This window comes from Pleurodeles waltl, chromosome 3_1 (assembly GCF_031143425.1).
Source record: "Pleurodeles waltl isolate 20211129_DDA chromosome 3_1, aPleWal1.hap1.20221129, whole genome shotgun sequence".
In the NCBI taxonomy this organism is placed as follows: Eukaryota; Metazoa; Chordata; class Amphibia; order Caudata; family Salamandridae; genus Pleurodeles; species Pleurodeles waltl.
In genome coordinates this window covers 433,381,945-433,397,041 of record NC_090440.1, presented here as the reverse complement: position 1 = coordinate 433,397,041, position 15,097 = coordinate 433,381,945, and the positions used below count along the sequence as shown (strand labels likewise).

General features: G+C 49.1%; 1 protein-coding gene and 1 non-coding gene across 3 annotated transcripts in view; one reads left to right on the top strand and one right to left on the bottom strand.

Moving 5' to 3' along the window:
• The window catches only part of TICRR (TOPBP1 interacting checkpoint and replication regulator), a 472,392-nt gene that overhangs the window by 434,945 nt on the left and 22,350 nt on the right, over window positions 1-15,097 (bottom strand). For both annotated transcript variants that reach the window (XM_069222701.1, XM_069222703.1), the window contains exon 3: window positions 24-265. In XM_069222701.1, coding sequence (XP_069078802.1) covers window positions 24-265 — 242 coding nt within the window. The remainder of the gene's footprint in view (window positions 1-23; window positions 266-15,097) is intronic.
• Window positions 12,606-12,738, top strand: LOC138286311 (U6atac minor spliceosomal RNA). Its single transcript, XR_011201964.1, has one exon. It is a non-coding gene; the product is annotated as a U6atac minor spliceosomal RNA (small nuclear RNA).

The window sequence follows — 15,097 nt, the reverse complement described above, 5'->3', positions numbered from 1 at the left end:
AACGTATTAAGGGCTATATTTACCATATGCAAATGTTCAGCAGAGAGTCTTTGTAAAAGCTGTAGAAATAAATCTCCAACTTCATAATCCGTTAGATTAGAATGTCGTAGCACCCAGCTGTCTGATCTGAAGGTGCACATGTTTAGCACATTCCAGTCTTTCACGGTTCCCTTCAAAGTAATGGTCACTGGATGCTGTAGAAAGCGCTGGTTCATTGATAATGGTTCCAAGACAACTGTAGAATAATTCCACTGTCCGGACATGCCTTGGATACAAAATAGACAACAGTTTTTTATCAAAACCAAATGTTTAAGGTTTTTTGTCTTTTTCCCCCACTCTGCGTTCACTAAGTCAGACCAGTAATGCATGATTTAAACTTAAACTGTATAAATAAACAATGGATTAACCAGTTACTCGGCAAGGAGTAACTCCTCTAAGTTCAATCAAAGTTTTAATTGTAATTCTTGTACATAACTTTTGTTAATGAAAGATGCCAAATCCCACATCAGTTTAGGAAACAAAACGGCGATCATAACTTGGCATTGAGCAGCTAGTTTAAATGCTATCTGCACGTGGGTGGGGAAAAAGGTAGTAAAGTGCCACAAAAACCACGAAACCAAAATCTGAAGTCACCCATATAATAATATAACATTTTAATTGCTTTATAATTTTATCAAAGAGGAAAGAAGCAAAAAGTGGACAATTTACTTTTCAAAAACATAAGTTGCATAATGACAATACAATAGATGTCCCCATTAAGTGCAGTCTTGTCATTCAGCACAAATGAGGGTTACACAGTAAGATTTATACCTTTGATAAACCACACCAAAAGTATTATGTGAAGTAGAACAAGTTACTTACTTTTAATAACGATCTTTCGAGTGGATACTCTAACTGCAGACTTGTCACCACAGAATACCCCCCAGGGACCAGACTGCACCAAGCAACCTTTTTTCACCAATGCTCTGGTGTGATGTTGGGTGGTGCTGGGTAGCTCTATGTTGTTAACTCCCTACCACCTTAAAAGTGAGAGAGCAGAGCCACACCATCCTTGTACATTAACTTCAGTTTCTTATTATTCCGACCAAATGTTGCTACCAGTGTGATGAATACTAACCTTAGGACCTCTTTAAATGCTAATAAAAAAACAGTGCTGATAGTTTGAGCTCTTAGACTTTTGAGGCTGTTACTTAGACAATGCAGTGAAGTTTTTGGTGCAGAGGACTATCCACTTCAACAAGGTACTCTTGTTCACCATCTTCATTTTATTCACTACGGAGAACCAAACAAAAAGCTTATCATCCACACAGTGCTCCATGGTGCAATCAAAGTAAAGTTGAAAGCCCTTTTGGGGTGCAGCCAATTGGAACATATCCTCCTCTTTTGAGCTGTGAAGCCAAGAACGCTAGAAGAGTGATGAACCACACAATGTGAAAAGGGCTCATTCCTTTCGGCAAAAATGGTGCCAGAGTCCACAGCACCATGATGGTAACACAAAAAGGGCCTGGAGTACACTCATGCAATGCACTGATGTATGAAATGTAGCAAACAACTATGCATCAGTGTAGGAGGCTGGCCTGGCTTGTAGTGGGTACCAACGGTACTTACACCTTGTGCCAGGTCCAGTTATCCCTCATTAGTGTAGAAAAGGTAGCTATGGCAAAGCAGCTTAGGCTGAACTAGGAGACATGTAAAGTTCCTACTATACCACTGGTGTCATATGCACAATATCATAAGAAAACACAATGCACAGAAGTACTAAAAATAAAGGTACTTTATTTTTATGACAATATGCCAAAAGTATCTCAGTGAGTATCTTCAGTACGAGGATAAGATATATACACAAGATATATGTACACAAACCAAAATTATGCAGGTAATAGCAAGAAAAGTAATGCAAGCAGTGTAAAGTTACAATAGATTGCAATAGGAGCACATAGGTATAGGGGCAACACAAACCATATACTCCAAAAGTGGAATGCGAACCACAAATGGACACCAAACCTATGCGAGCTTGTAGAGGGTCACTGGGACTGTAAGAAAACAGTGAGGGTTAGAAATATAGCCCACCCCAAGACCCTGAAAGGTAGGTGTAAAGTGTACCTACTACCCCCAGAGAGCACAGAAGTCGTGATAGGGGGATTCTGCAGGAAGAACAAACACCAGCAATGCAACAGTGGATTTCCGGACCTGAGTACCTGTAAGACAAGGGGACCAAGTCCAATGGTCGCGACAGTGTAGAGAGTGGGCAGGAGCCCAGGAAATGGCAGCTAAAGGTGCAGGGAAGCTGCCACCGGTTGGAAGAAGCTTGGAGTTCTGCAAGAAAGAAGAGGACTAGGAACTTCTCCTTTGGAAGACGGATGTCCCACGTCGCGATGAAGCTTGCAGAGGTGTTCCTACGCAGAAAGACCGCAAAGAAGCCTTGCTAGCTGCAAGGGTTGCGGTAGAGGTTTTTGGGTGCTGCTGTGGCCCAGGAGGGACCAGGATGTCGCCACTTGGAGGAGGAGACAGAGGGGGAGCCCAGCAACTCAGGGAGCCCTCACAGAAGCAGGCAGCACATGCAAAAGTACCTGAACATGCACTTGGAAGAAGAGTGAACAGGAGTCCACGTGAAGTCACAAAATGGAGCCCCACGACGCCAGAGGACAACACAGAAGGTTGTGCACTGCAGGAAGGAGTGTCAGGAATCCAGACTTGGCTGTGCACAAAGAAAATCCTGGAAGAGTGCACAGGAGCCGGAGCAGCTGCAAATCATGCGGTACCCAGCAATGCAGTCTAGCGTGGGGAGGCAAGGACTTACCTCCACCAAACTTGGACTGAAGAGTCACTTGGACAGAGTTGCTGAGTTCCAGGGACCACGCTCGTCGTGCTGAGAGGGGACCCAGAGGACCAGTGATGCAGTCTTTTGGTGCCTGTGGTTTTAGGGGGAAATTCCATGATCCCGCGGGTCTCTAGCACAGAACCTGGGTACTGCCAAACTGCCTTTCCGGGGTCTCCACAGCAGCAGCTGCTGCTGCCAACCCCTCAGACAGGTTTCTGCCCTCCTGGGGTCCAGGCAGCCCTGGCCCAGGAAGGCAGAACAAAGGACTTCCTCTGAGAGACGGTGTAACACCCTCTCCCTTTGGAAATGTATAGCGTCACAATGGTAACTCTGAACATGGCCATAAAACAAACAAAAGGGTGCCTGATGGTTGTGCTAGTCAGTTACCGCCACTCAGTCCCCACACAAGGAGGTGCAGGTTGAGGCCCTAAAGATGCACCAAAGATCCTCTTGAAGTGGTAGCCTCATCCGAAGACAGATGCTCATCTCCAGAAGTTCAAGGTGCCACGCTCTTGTTGCCTAATCCTAGTCACTAGGGTGACTTATACCTGGCTGTTCTTTATCTTTTTTAGAATTTAGGATAGGTGAGAAAGAAGCAGGAAGATGTACTGGAGTCTAGTGTTCAATTCCAGTGTAAATGCATTGTCTAACAAGTGTTCTTGTAAAAAAAAAAAAAAAAAAAAAAAAAAAGTGAAACAATCTTTTCACCACTGTAGGAAGATGCTATGCGCCAGCATGGAATAGAGAATGTTTTAGGAAAGTACCCTCTTTTTGGCATGGTTACTCCCACTGTTTGCCTGCTGTCAGTTTGTTTTTGACTATGCTCACTGGGATCCTGCTAACCAGGACCCCAGTGACCGTGCTCGCTCTCTCTCTCTCTCTAAATGTGGTTGTTCGTGACTGTGCACCCCACAATAAGCATACTGGTGCCTCCATGCAAGTCCCTAGTGTATTGTACCTAGGTACCCAGGGCATTTGGGCACCAGGGGTTCCCAATGGGCTGCAGCATGTATTATGCCACCCATGGGAGCCCATACAAAACGTGTCTGCAGGCATGCCATTGAAGCCTGCATCAAAAAGGTGCATGCACCCTTTCACTACAGGCCACTGCACTGAAAGTCACCCCTATGGCAGGTTCTCCCAGCCCAGAGTGCAAGTACCTGTGTGTGAGGGCACCCCTGCATGAGCAGAGAAGAACCCACACACTCCAGCCCTATTCTCCTGGACTTCATGAGTGCGGGGAAGCCATTTTACTCTTGCACTGGACATAGGTCACCAACTATATCCAGCTCAATCAATCAATAAAAAAAATGTATAAAGCGTGCTACTCACCCGTGAGGGTCTCAAGGTGCTTTGGGGGTGGGGGGGCAGGAGGGTTACTGTTCGAACAACCATGTTTTGAGATTTTTTCTGAAGAGCAGGAGGTCTTTGGTTTTGCAGAGGTTGGTGGGGAGAGAGTTCCAGGTTTTGGGGGCGAGGTAGGAGAAGGACCTGCCTCCTGTGGTGGTGCGTTGGATGCGGGGGACTGTGGCTAGGGCGAGGTTGGCTGATCGGAGGTTGCGGGTGGGAGTGTGAAAGTTCACTCTTTCGTTGTGGTATGTCGGGCAGGTGTTGTGGCGGGATTTGTGTGCGTGGATGAGGATCTTGAATGTGATTCTCTTGTTTATGGGGAGCCAGTGAAGGGTTTTGAGGTGTGGTGAGATTCGTTCGTGGCAGGGAGGCCAAGGACGAGGCGCGCGGCTGTGTTCTGGATTCTCTGGAGTTTGCGTGTGAGTGAGTGTGGTGCCGGCGTAGAGAGCGTTACCGTGGGCTAGTCGGCTGCTGATGAGTGCATGGGTGACTGTCTTCCTGGTCTCTGGGGGAATCCATTTGAAGGATTTTTTTTTTTTTTTTTTTTTTTTTAAGAGTGCGGAGTGTGAGGAAGCAGGAGGAGGTAAGAGAATTGATTTGCTGTGTCATGGAGAGGGAGGGGTCCAGGATGATGCCGAGGTTGCGTGCGTGGTTTGCGGGGGTGGGTGCGGATCCTAGGGCGGTAGGCCACCAGGAGTCATCCCATATGGTTTTGTTGGGGCCGAAGATGATGATGATCTCGGTTTTGTTGGAGTTAAGCTTGAGGTGGTTAGTTGTCATCCAGTTGGCGGTGTCGAGGAGAGCTGCGTGTAGGTTGGTTTTGGCGGTGGTGGGGTTGCGGGTGAGGGAGGAGGAGGAGTTGGGTGTCATCTGCGTAGGAGAGGATAGTGATTCCGTGTGATCAGAGGATGTTGGCTAGGGGGGGGTCATGTAAATGTTGAGTGTGGGGCTGAGAGAGGACCCTTGGGGGACTCCGCAGATGATCTTGGTGGTGGTGGAGTGGAAAGGTGGGAGGCGGACTCTCTGGGTTCGTCAGATAGGAAGAAGATGAGCCAGTCTAAGGCTTTGTGGAGAATTCCTATGTTGTGGAGGCGTGTGCGGAGTGTGTGGTGGCAGACAGTGTCAAAGGCTGCGGAGAGGTCTAGGAGGATGAGTGCGGTGGTCTCGCCTTTGTCGACTTTGGTCCTAATGTCGTCAGTGCATGCGATGAGGGCAGTTTCCATGCTGTGGTTCTTGCGGAACCCGGATTGTGAGGGGTCAAGAGTGTTGTTTTCTTCGAGGTAGTGGGATAGGCAGGTGTTGACTAGATTCTAGGCGACCTTGGCGGGGAAGGGGAGGAGGGAGATGGGGCGATAGCTGGAGAGGATCTCTGGGTCGGCTTTGGCTTTTTCTTTTTTTTTTTTTTTTAGGAGAGCAGTGATTTCTGCGTGCTACCAGGGGTCTGGGTAGGTGGAGGAGTCAAAGGACGAGTTGATTATGTCACGGAGTATGGGGGCGATGGTTGGGCTGGCTTTGTTGTAGATGCGATGTAGGCAGGGGTCGGAGGGGGATCCGGAGTGGATGGAGTTCATGGTTTTTTCGGTTTCTTCGTGTGTGATGGGGGCCCAGGTGGTAAGGGATCATGAGTGAGGGTTGAGTTGGGTGGGTGAGGGGTGTGTGTGGATGAAGCTGTTGTGGATGTCCAGGATTTTGTGGTGGAAGTGGTTGGAGAGGGCGTCACCTAGGGGCTGTGTGTGTGTGTGTGTGTGTGTGTGTGAAGGGTCTATGCTGCTGGCCTTGGGTTTGGCTAGTTCATTAATATTGTGAAGAGTTCTTTGCTGTTTTGAGAGTTGTTGTCAAGGCATGTCTTGTAGTGGTCTCTTTTGGCGGTGCGCACGAGTTGGTGATGGGTGCGAATGGTGGCTTTGAGGGTGGAGAAGTTGGTTGTAGAGTGTTCTCGTCACCATATTTTCTCCGCTTGGCGGCATTTGCGCTTGGAGTTCGGGGTGAACCAATGGGCGTTCTTGATGTTGCGTGTGGCGTTTTCTGAGGGGGCTAGTGTGTCTGCGCAGGTGGTGATCCATTTTGAGAGGTTGTGGGCTCCTGTGTTGGGGTCGGTGGTGTGGAGGGGGGTAGTGAGCCAGTTGGGAGTTCAGGAGTTCTGTGGGGATCTTGTCCCACATGCGGTAGGGTGTGGTGTGTTGATGGTGATGTGGGGGGGGGGGGTTTGGCAAAGGAGAAGTGGACTCAGTGGTGGTCAGTCCAGAGGAGTTCGGTGGTGTGGGTGTAGGCTATGTGTTGGCTTGAGGTGAAAATTGCGTTGAGCGTGTGTCCTGCGGGTGGGTGCGATGACTAGTTGTTTGAGTCAGAGGTTGGTGAGGTTGTCTATGAGGGATGTTGAATTGTGGTCTTGTAGGTTCTCCAAGTGAAAGTTGAAATCACCGAGTAGGATGTAGTCTGTGGAGGTGAGGCAGTGCGAGCTGATGGTGTCGCAGAAGGCGGGCGTGGTCCTGGTGGTCTGTAGATTAATTTACCTCTGAGGGTGGGTTAATGTGGATTAGGAAGTGCAAGTGTTCTGTGTTGTCAATAGTGTCTTGGGAGCTGGTGGTGACATTGATGGCGATGCCACCCCCTGGCCTGTTGAGGCGGTCTTTGCGTTGGAGTTTTTATCCCTTGTGGGTGGCGATGGCCATGTCGTGTTCCGAGGAGGGGTTGGCCCAGGTCTCCGTGAGCAAGGCAATGTTGGGTGAGTGTGATGTGATGAGGTCCCAGAGTTCTATGGCATGTTTGTGAAGGGAGCGGGTGTTGAGGAGCAGGCAGTTGAGGCGGTTGTGATGGGTGGCGTTGGTGTGGTGCATGAGGGTGTTGTTGCGGGGTGGGGTCTGGTTGTGGGGTGGTGTGCTGCACGGTTGGTTGGTGGGGGGCAGAGCAGGTGAGTGTTGCGTTGGGGGTGTTGTGTGTGTTGTGGGGGGGGGGGGGGGTCGCTGTGGTTGGTGTGAGGGAGGAGGAGCAGAAAAAATGACAGGTGTGGCAAGTGATGGGGCCATGAGAGTGAGTGAGTGTGTGTGTGTGTGTGTGTGTGTGTGTGTGTGTGTGTGTGTGTGTGTGTGTGTGTGTGTGTGTGTGTGTGTGTGTGTGTGTGTGTGTGTGTGTGTGTGTGTGTGTGTGTGTGTGTGTGTGTGTGTGTGTGTGTGTGTGTGTGTGTGTGTGTGTGTGTGTGTGTGTGTGTGTGTGTGTGTGTGTCTGGAAAGGGGGCAGGTGAGGCGAGGGCCTGGGTTGAGTGAGTTGAGGATGAGGGGGGGAGTAGGCTTTTTTGCGAGGGCCAGGGGGACTGGCGCTGGGCGCGGTCTTGGCGCAGACGGGCTTGCCTTTGGCGTGCCAGCGGCGCACCTGCTGCGCGCGTCAGCGCCGTGGCTTCCATAAATGGGGGGAGGAAGGGAGTGGCAGCTGGGAGGAGGGAGGGCAGCAGGGGGGAAAAATGAAAAAGAAACAGAGGTGAGGAGGAGGGGGGGGGAGGCGGGAGGAGACGCAGCGGCTGGGAAAGCTGGAACGGGGCAATGGACAATGGGAACGGAACAGTGAGGTGGAGGGGGGAGGTGGGAGGGGACGCAGTGGCTGGGGAGGCTGGAACGGAGCTGTGGAACAATGGGAACGGACGGTGAGGAGGTGGCGGCGGAGCAGGGAGCGAGGAGTTACCCGTCTGCTAAGCTACACCATGATAACTCCAAACTTGGGCATGTTTGGTATCAAGCATGTTAGAATCATACCCCAATGCGGTTTCCAGTATTGGTTGCATGAATCCATGCACTGTGGGGGGGTCCCTGGAGGACCCCCAGCTTTGCTTCTACCAGTTTGCAGGGTTTTCTCGGGCAGCCCGTGCTGCTGCAATCCAACAGACAGGTTACTGCCCTCCCGCTGCTTGAACATCTGAAGCCCAGGAAGGCAGAACAAATGATTTCCTATGGGAGATCCTTCAGGTGTTTACACAGAGGGCCACGCTGAGCTAGATGTCGAGATTTTTTTTTTTCTTTAATAACTACAAACATACTGAACGGATTAACACCAAATTATAAAGAGAGATCTTTCTGGACCAAGATCTACCTGTCTGACAAATTTGCTGCAATTCCGATCAGTGGGTAAGGCTGTGGTCGTGTCCAAAGTCCCAAGGGGAAATTGCATGGGGAAAACACATTTTGCCCAACCCCTTTTTTTGTGACCTCCACTTGACAAATCACCCCATAATTTTCAAGACAGCAGCTTAAGTGACCAGGACACCAGTTTTGAAAATTTAATGACGATTCATCAAACGGCGCTAACGTTATTAGCAAAACAAAAACTCTCTGTCTACGGAAACTAGGTCCCAAATAGAACTACTTACTGCTATCGCCGACCCAGAGCCCTATCCCTATCCCCCAGGGCTGGCTCCTTGTCCAAGGCTGCCCACTCCAGGACAGAGCTCTCACTGCCTGCACTGCCGCAGGCAGAGAAACCTGTGCTTGCTCTAGCTTGTTGGGAAAATGTCAAAGCTCCCGCCAAGCAACAGCAAAGTAGAAGTCTGCTGCCAATGGGCAGGGGCATGAAAAATGCTCCCCCCCTGCCTGCTGGGAGCAGACTTCCAATCTGTTACGGGCAGGAAAACAGATCTAAATATTGCTCCCGCTCCCAGAGAGCAGCATTTTTAGCTGCTCTCTGCAGACAGGAGCAATGCTGGCTCCCACTGGATGCAGGGAGCTTGCTGGGGCCGGGGGGACCTTGGGGTCTTCCCCTGCAGCGCTCGACGAGGACATGATAGGTGCCCTGTGTGGACACAAGGGCACCCACTTTATGTTGGCCATGCCATGGAGGGTGGGGTCACAAGGGCCTAAACTGACTGGGAGGGGGGTGCCTGGGCCCCCTCCCCATTACTAATCAGCCAGGTCCCGAGGATTGGGTTCCTTGGGCCAAAGTCAGCATGAGGAGAGGGCGGCATGCCCCCTCCCTCTGATTGATTTTGGCCCCGGGGACCCCATTTACTGGCTAAAGTTAGTCAGGGAGGTAGAGCACGTAGCCCCTCTCACATTGTAATAAGGCTGGCCCAGATGGATGGGATGGGATCCATGGGGGCAAAATCAGCCGGGGAGGAGGCTGCATCTCCATCTCCCCCCATAAGCATAATTGTGGGCCATAGGGGATGGGGATGGGGTACCAAGGGCCAGGCATAAACGACCCAGGCAGAGGGACACATGCACCCTCTCCCAAAAATGTGCTGGGCCCAGGGGGATGGGGTCTTTAGGTCCGAAATCAACCCGGGGGAAGGGTTCTATGTGCCCCCTTCTCTTTTGAAAAATAGTCGGACCCCAGGGAATGGGGTCCAAGGGATCAAAAACGACCGGGGAGGGGGGGACCCACGGGTTGGCTGCTATTGGTGAGTTGGCCATAGAGAATGGCAAACCCACCGCTGCGCCAATGGTCATGTGCAGATTGGCGTTGGCTCTATGCGGCTAACACCAACTGCACACGGCCAAATTACGTGCGCAGTGTGAGGTCGACTGCATGCAGGGTGTTTGTCGCTGTAGCCAACCCCCTGCTGCGCATGGCCTTTGTCAATTGGAGTAATGTATGGTAATTAAATATTACTTTCATTAAAGAAACTCGAAAAATTCAATAAAAAAAAAAAAAAAAACATTACAGGGACATTACAATTACATTCAGATTTTACAGACTTAAAACCACAGAAATTCAGCAGTTTATAGCTATACTTCTCAAGAAACTGTAACTCGTGCCCTTAGGTAACTATCACTCACACCCTCGCCACAAGAAGAAAACATAAAAAAAAAACCTGGGGCTAAAACAGTTTCTTTTTTTTTTGTTGTATTATTTTTTTCAAATTTACCACAAATTTGCAGAGCATCTATGAATCTACAGTTAAAATAAAAATAAAAAATAAAAAGTGCTGGTTCCAACGCTTGTTTTCTATGTGCCCCCTTGGTTGGGCCAGGTCCCAGGAGGTGGATATTTAAATATCTTTGGGTTCCGAGGAAGATTTCAGCCCTTGGGACCCATCCCCCAAACCCGGCCAAAACCAAGAAGGGTGAAGGGGGTGGGGGGGCCAGGGGGCCGTGCCTTTAAAATGAATTCCACTGCGTCCACCTCCCATAGTTCTTAATGGCCCTAGGGACCCCATCTCCCAGGGCCAGGCTCTTGCTATGTCCTGGGGTGCTCACCACGCAACACAACAGTTTCCTTGCCTCCACTAGTGTGGGCAGGGAAACCTGTGTTTGCTCTCGCTTCGCGATTTCAAAGGTCCTGCCAAGAGAGAGAACAAACTAGAAGTCCAATACCAGTGGGCAGGAAAATGCTCCTGCCCACTGAGAGTGGCCTTTTCATCTGTTTCCCTGCTGCTGTGAAGTGGGCAGGGGAAACAGATAGGAAAAAAAAAATGCTTTTTAGCTACTCCCTGCAGACGTGAGCAATGGTGGCTTCTGCAGGTGGCGGTTAGTCAGCTGGGGCAGTGGGGGAGGGGGGGGGGGGGGATTGTGACTTCTCCCGGGGCCTCCAACAAAGAGGCAGTGGGTACCCTGGGTGGGTACCAGGGCACCCTCTATTTACTGGACGGCCCTGGCGGATGAGGTCTTTGGAACCAATAATGGCCTGGGGGGGGGGGGGGGGGAGGGGGCTGGGTGCCCTCCTCCCCCTTCATAGAATGAAGGGTCCCGGTACATGGGATGTCCTGGGCCGGAATCGACCGGGGAGGATTGGCTGACCCCCACCCCCAAATTACAATAAAGCCAGGCTTGGGAGAAGGGGGTTTCTTGGGGTCAAAATACAGCCTGGGGCCCATGCATCCCCTACCCTAAAAACATTTGAAAGGTATCTGGGGATATGGTCTGACTGCACGAAGGAGGGGAGAACTGCGTTGGAAAATAAAACTGGTTACAGGGCTATAGAGAAAAAAGATAACTGTGTGATACGAGTAAGAGTGTGATTGCACTGCCTATGAGGAGGAGTGTGATTAAAACACCAGACTACTCGATGGCGCTCTGGATATGATTGGAAAATAATTGGGTCCTATTATTAATGCAGGGTGGTCAAAAAAAAACTAAAAACTCGGGTAGATGTATTTTAAATATCTATCGCAAAGAAAGCAATGTTTCTAATTGTGTATATGTGGCAACTCACAGCCCTAGCGAAGCTCTCTGATGTGAGTGAAACACGCACACTGTGCTGCTGTGTTTTCATGTCAAGCATTATAAGACTAATAAAGAAACATATTTTACCAGGAGCTCAAACCTTCTGGTGAATTTCCTGGAGTTAATGAATTTAATCATTATATGACTGATAAATGTGGATGACTTATTTCTATTCCCTTTCTGCAATCATTTTTTTTTTTTGCAGTTTGGGTCTTGGGCAGCTGGCCCATGGAGGGGGCAACATATGATTGTGATAAAGAGAACTGGTAGGTTACTGCTGCTAAGGTATAACTTAGTTTTTTAAGTATGGTCTAGGAAAAGCAGAATCAGCCCCTTTCAGATTAGCTGGATGTCCTAGTAATCCTTCCAGACAAAATCTGCTGCAGCATGACAGATCTGCTCATAAATCAAGCAACAGTGTCTACAGAGCCCAGGTCGCACTTCAAGATCTGTTTCAATACATCTAATATATCACTAAGTCTGAAAAGACTTTGTCACAGGGCCAGGCAAGCTCATCACTGCAACTTTCACCAGTTTCCACAAGCCATGAATATATCAACCTATGATGCAAGTGGCATTAACAGACAAGGGACAGGCTGTCAAAATGCTTTATTGCCTATGTAGCCAGTTTTCTTCTACTCCCAATTAGGAGGTGCTTTAGGGAAGGCACTTGGTTTGGCTTTGAGAACGATGTTTGAATAACTAGACTTCACATTGAGCAAACTAAAAGTGGGGCTCACCTGGAGCGTCTAGGACGTCTGGAAACTTGTTTCTGGATTGTCGGACCTGAAAGTGGTTTCTCCCATGCAGTCATGAGAGGATTCAAGAGGACTTTCCTGAATGGAAACAAGGGCTATGATACTGAGAAAGAGGGTTGCAAAATCTCAAGAGTTGCAAAGGATGCCCCTTCTGGTGAAGAGTTCAAACCAATTACAGTTTTTAAGTTCAGATATAATCCAGCATCAGCATTTTAGTGAAGGAGATCTCATCATCTTCTGTCCGGCCATAATCTTTAAACCTTTACCAGCCAATAGAAGGGCTTCAGAGTTCACATATTTTCCTTCACAAATAGATTTTTTTTTCCCCAACACAGACTGCTTTGTTTTCTGAGTTTTAGCCGCCAACCAATGCAGCATCTGAGTTAAAGAGGCTCTGAATGAAAAGGAAACAGTGCCTCGGCAGGCTTCCACTCTTTTTTAGGGTCCAAAGCCTATATGCCTGGAGCAATGAGCTCCTCTTGGCAGCAGCGCACAGAATTAAGGGGCCTTCCAAAACAGATCCAGCTTGTGTTTTACTAAAGGAGAGAAGGTTAGCATTCCCCCACTCCCAACAAGAACGGAAGGGGTCCCAGTGGCCTTTACAATACATATACGATTAAGTCACTGCCACTTACTTTGTAGCAACTAACCATGATTTAGGATATGCGTTCAATTGTTGTTGAGGGATGTTCCACTGGCTAAAGTTGCTTCCCGGGTAGAAGTGTGGGGAGGGGGGCTGATGGGGATTGTTGCATTGGGTGCTATGTGTTGTCTTTCTTTGTTCATGTTATCTTGAAAGCATGTCCTTCCAAACAACCCAACCAATCTCGGACCCTGCTTCCAATGCACATCTCATCCGTTTCCACCTCACTACCACCCACTGCCGCATGGAATTTACTTTTCTCTCCTAGAATGTAAACGGTCTACTGGACCGTATCAAACGCACTACTGTTTTCAAATCCCTTCAGCACCACTACCCCGGCGTAGCTCTATTTCAAAAGACCCACCTTCTTGGCACTTACAGCCCCATTTTATGCAAATTCGGTTACAACCAAGCCTTTCGCACTGGCTTCACCAGAGTTCCAGGGGTACAGCAATACTCCTCCACAAATACTTTCCCTAGGTGGTCACCAAGGTATTCTATGATCCACAGACTGGGTAGGTATGTTGGGAGTGGCAGGCACATTAGTAGGGAAGCCTTGTGGCTTTTTTAGCATCTATGTTCCCCCATGTGAGAAGTTGTGCTGTTGGTTGAAAGTGGTACGAGCCTTGGTCAAGAAACAGCCACAGTCCCCTGCAGGGTGAACCACAAAACCTCACTAATTTAACCTGTGCTTAACCATGGGTAGCTTTCCACAAAAAGCAGTCAGGCTAAACTTGGAAGCAATGTGTTAACTATTTATGCAGTACACAAACAGCAATACAGTGAAAACACAACACAATAAAAATCCCAAACCAATTAGATTTTTTTTTTAAACTAACGAATCATTTGACTTCAAAACCCAATTAGTAGAACCGGAGTTATGAATTTTCAAAGCTAAAAGGTTCAAAATAGCAAATCCTCAGTTTTGAAAAATGGATACCTGGGCATCTTTAGCACCACAACCTAGGGTCCAGGAGTAGATAGAGAACTCTTGGGGGTTCAGATCTCACTCAGGCTGGGGCTACGTGCAGGTTCAACATGGTGGGAGCCTGTTATGCCCATGTGGCTCTGTACGGAAGACCAGCAATAATAGCCCTTTGAGTCACTTCTGTATGTCCTGGGTACAAGTGAAGTTGCAGGGCTGGCCTCTGATGGTTCAAGGCAGGCTCCAGGCAGCAAAGCAGTCCTTCCAGGAACAACAGCTGTCTGGCACAGTGCACAGCAGGTCACAGGAGCAGGCAGTCCTCAGAGTCCTTCCGCAGGTCCAGTAGTGATCTGTAGGGTGGGTTTGAGAGCCTTATTTTTAGACCCTGGTGCCCTGCTCCTAAGTAGGTGGGAGAAGATTCCAGAAAGGTACTATGAAGTTCCAGGAGTTTCCTGACTCCCCTGCCCTGGTTCCTAGCCAGCTGCACTGACAATACAGGGCTGTTAAGCCTATTTTGTGGTGGCAGAGCACAACCCACAACCTAAATATGGCAATCAGGTATATGACAATCCAATCATGTTTTAGAAATGGAGCACAAGCACTGGTTAGCAGTAGTAGTGCATAGAGTCCTAAGGAAAACAAGTGAAAATCCAGCAAAAAGTAGCAGGCAAAATGTTTTGGGGTGGCCCTGTGAGGAGGGCGATTTCAAACACCCTGTACCTGCATAAACTACAATTTCAAAATCTAACGCAATTGACAGCAACACTGACACATAATGCACTACTCCTAAGGGGAGTCTTCAAAGCAGCAGCTGACCAAACTCTGGACGTGCCTGGCCCGGCTACTCGGGACCGCCGCACTCACTCCTGCTTCGTTCCTCACTGGTTATTGTCCCTTGGGCTTTGGGACGTCTGAAGAATATGGAATTATTACACACACACACACACCCCAACACCCTTCCCCATCTGCATCTAATCGTACTATGCATAGACTATATTTTCCTCCCAGCTGCTGAAATCCCACCACAAAGGGACCTCCAAGCTCCTTTAAGGTATATTGGATCACTCCCTGCAGCATCTCCGCCTGGCTTTGCCCGTTCCCTACAAACGCACTATGTGGCACCTCAATGCATGTTCTCTCACAGATGATCACTTGGTTACACACTTGGCTGAATTGCTGCAATACTTTTTTGATACCAATAAAGTCACTGCTGAGAGCACTGGCCCTCTGTGGGAGGCGGGTAAAACGAAGATCCAAGGGGTGCAGAGAAGATACCTGGGGCATAAAGAGAGGCAGGAAGACACAGTCGACCTTGAGGCCCGCATACTTACCACTGAAACAACATTTGCGTGAATGAAGCAGTAACTCGACAACTTCATTTAAACAGAATGGCGCTTCGTCACTTGGTATCCCGTGAGGCCCATCAATGCTGGTGCGCGTCTACCCAATGCG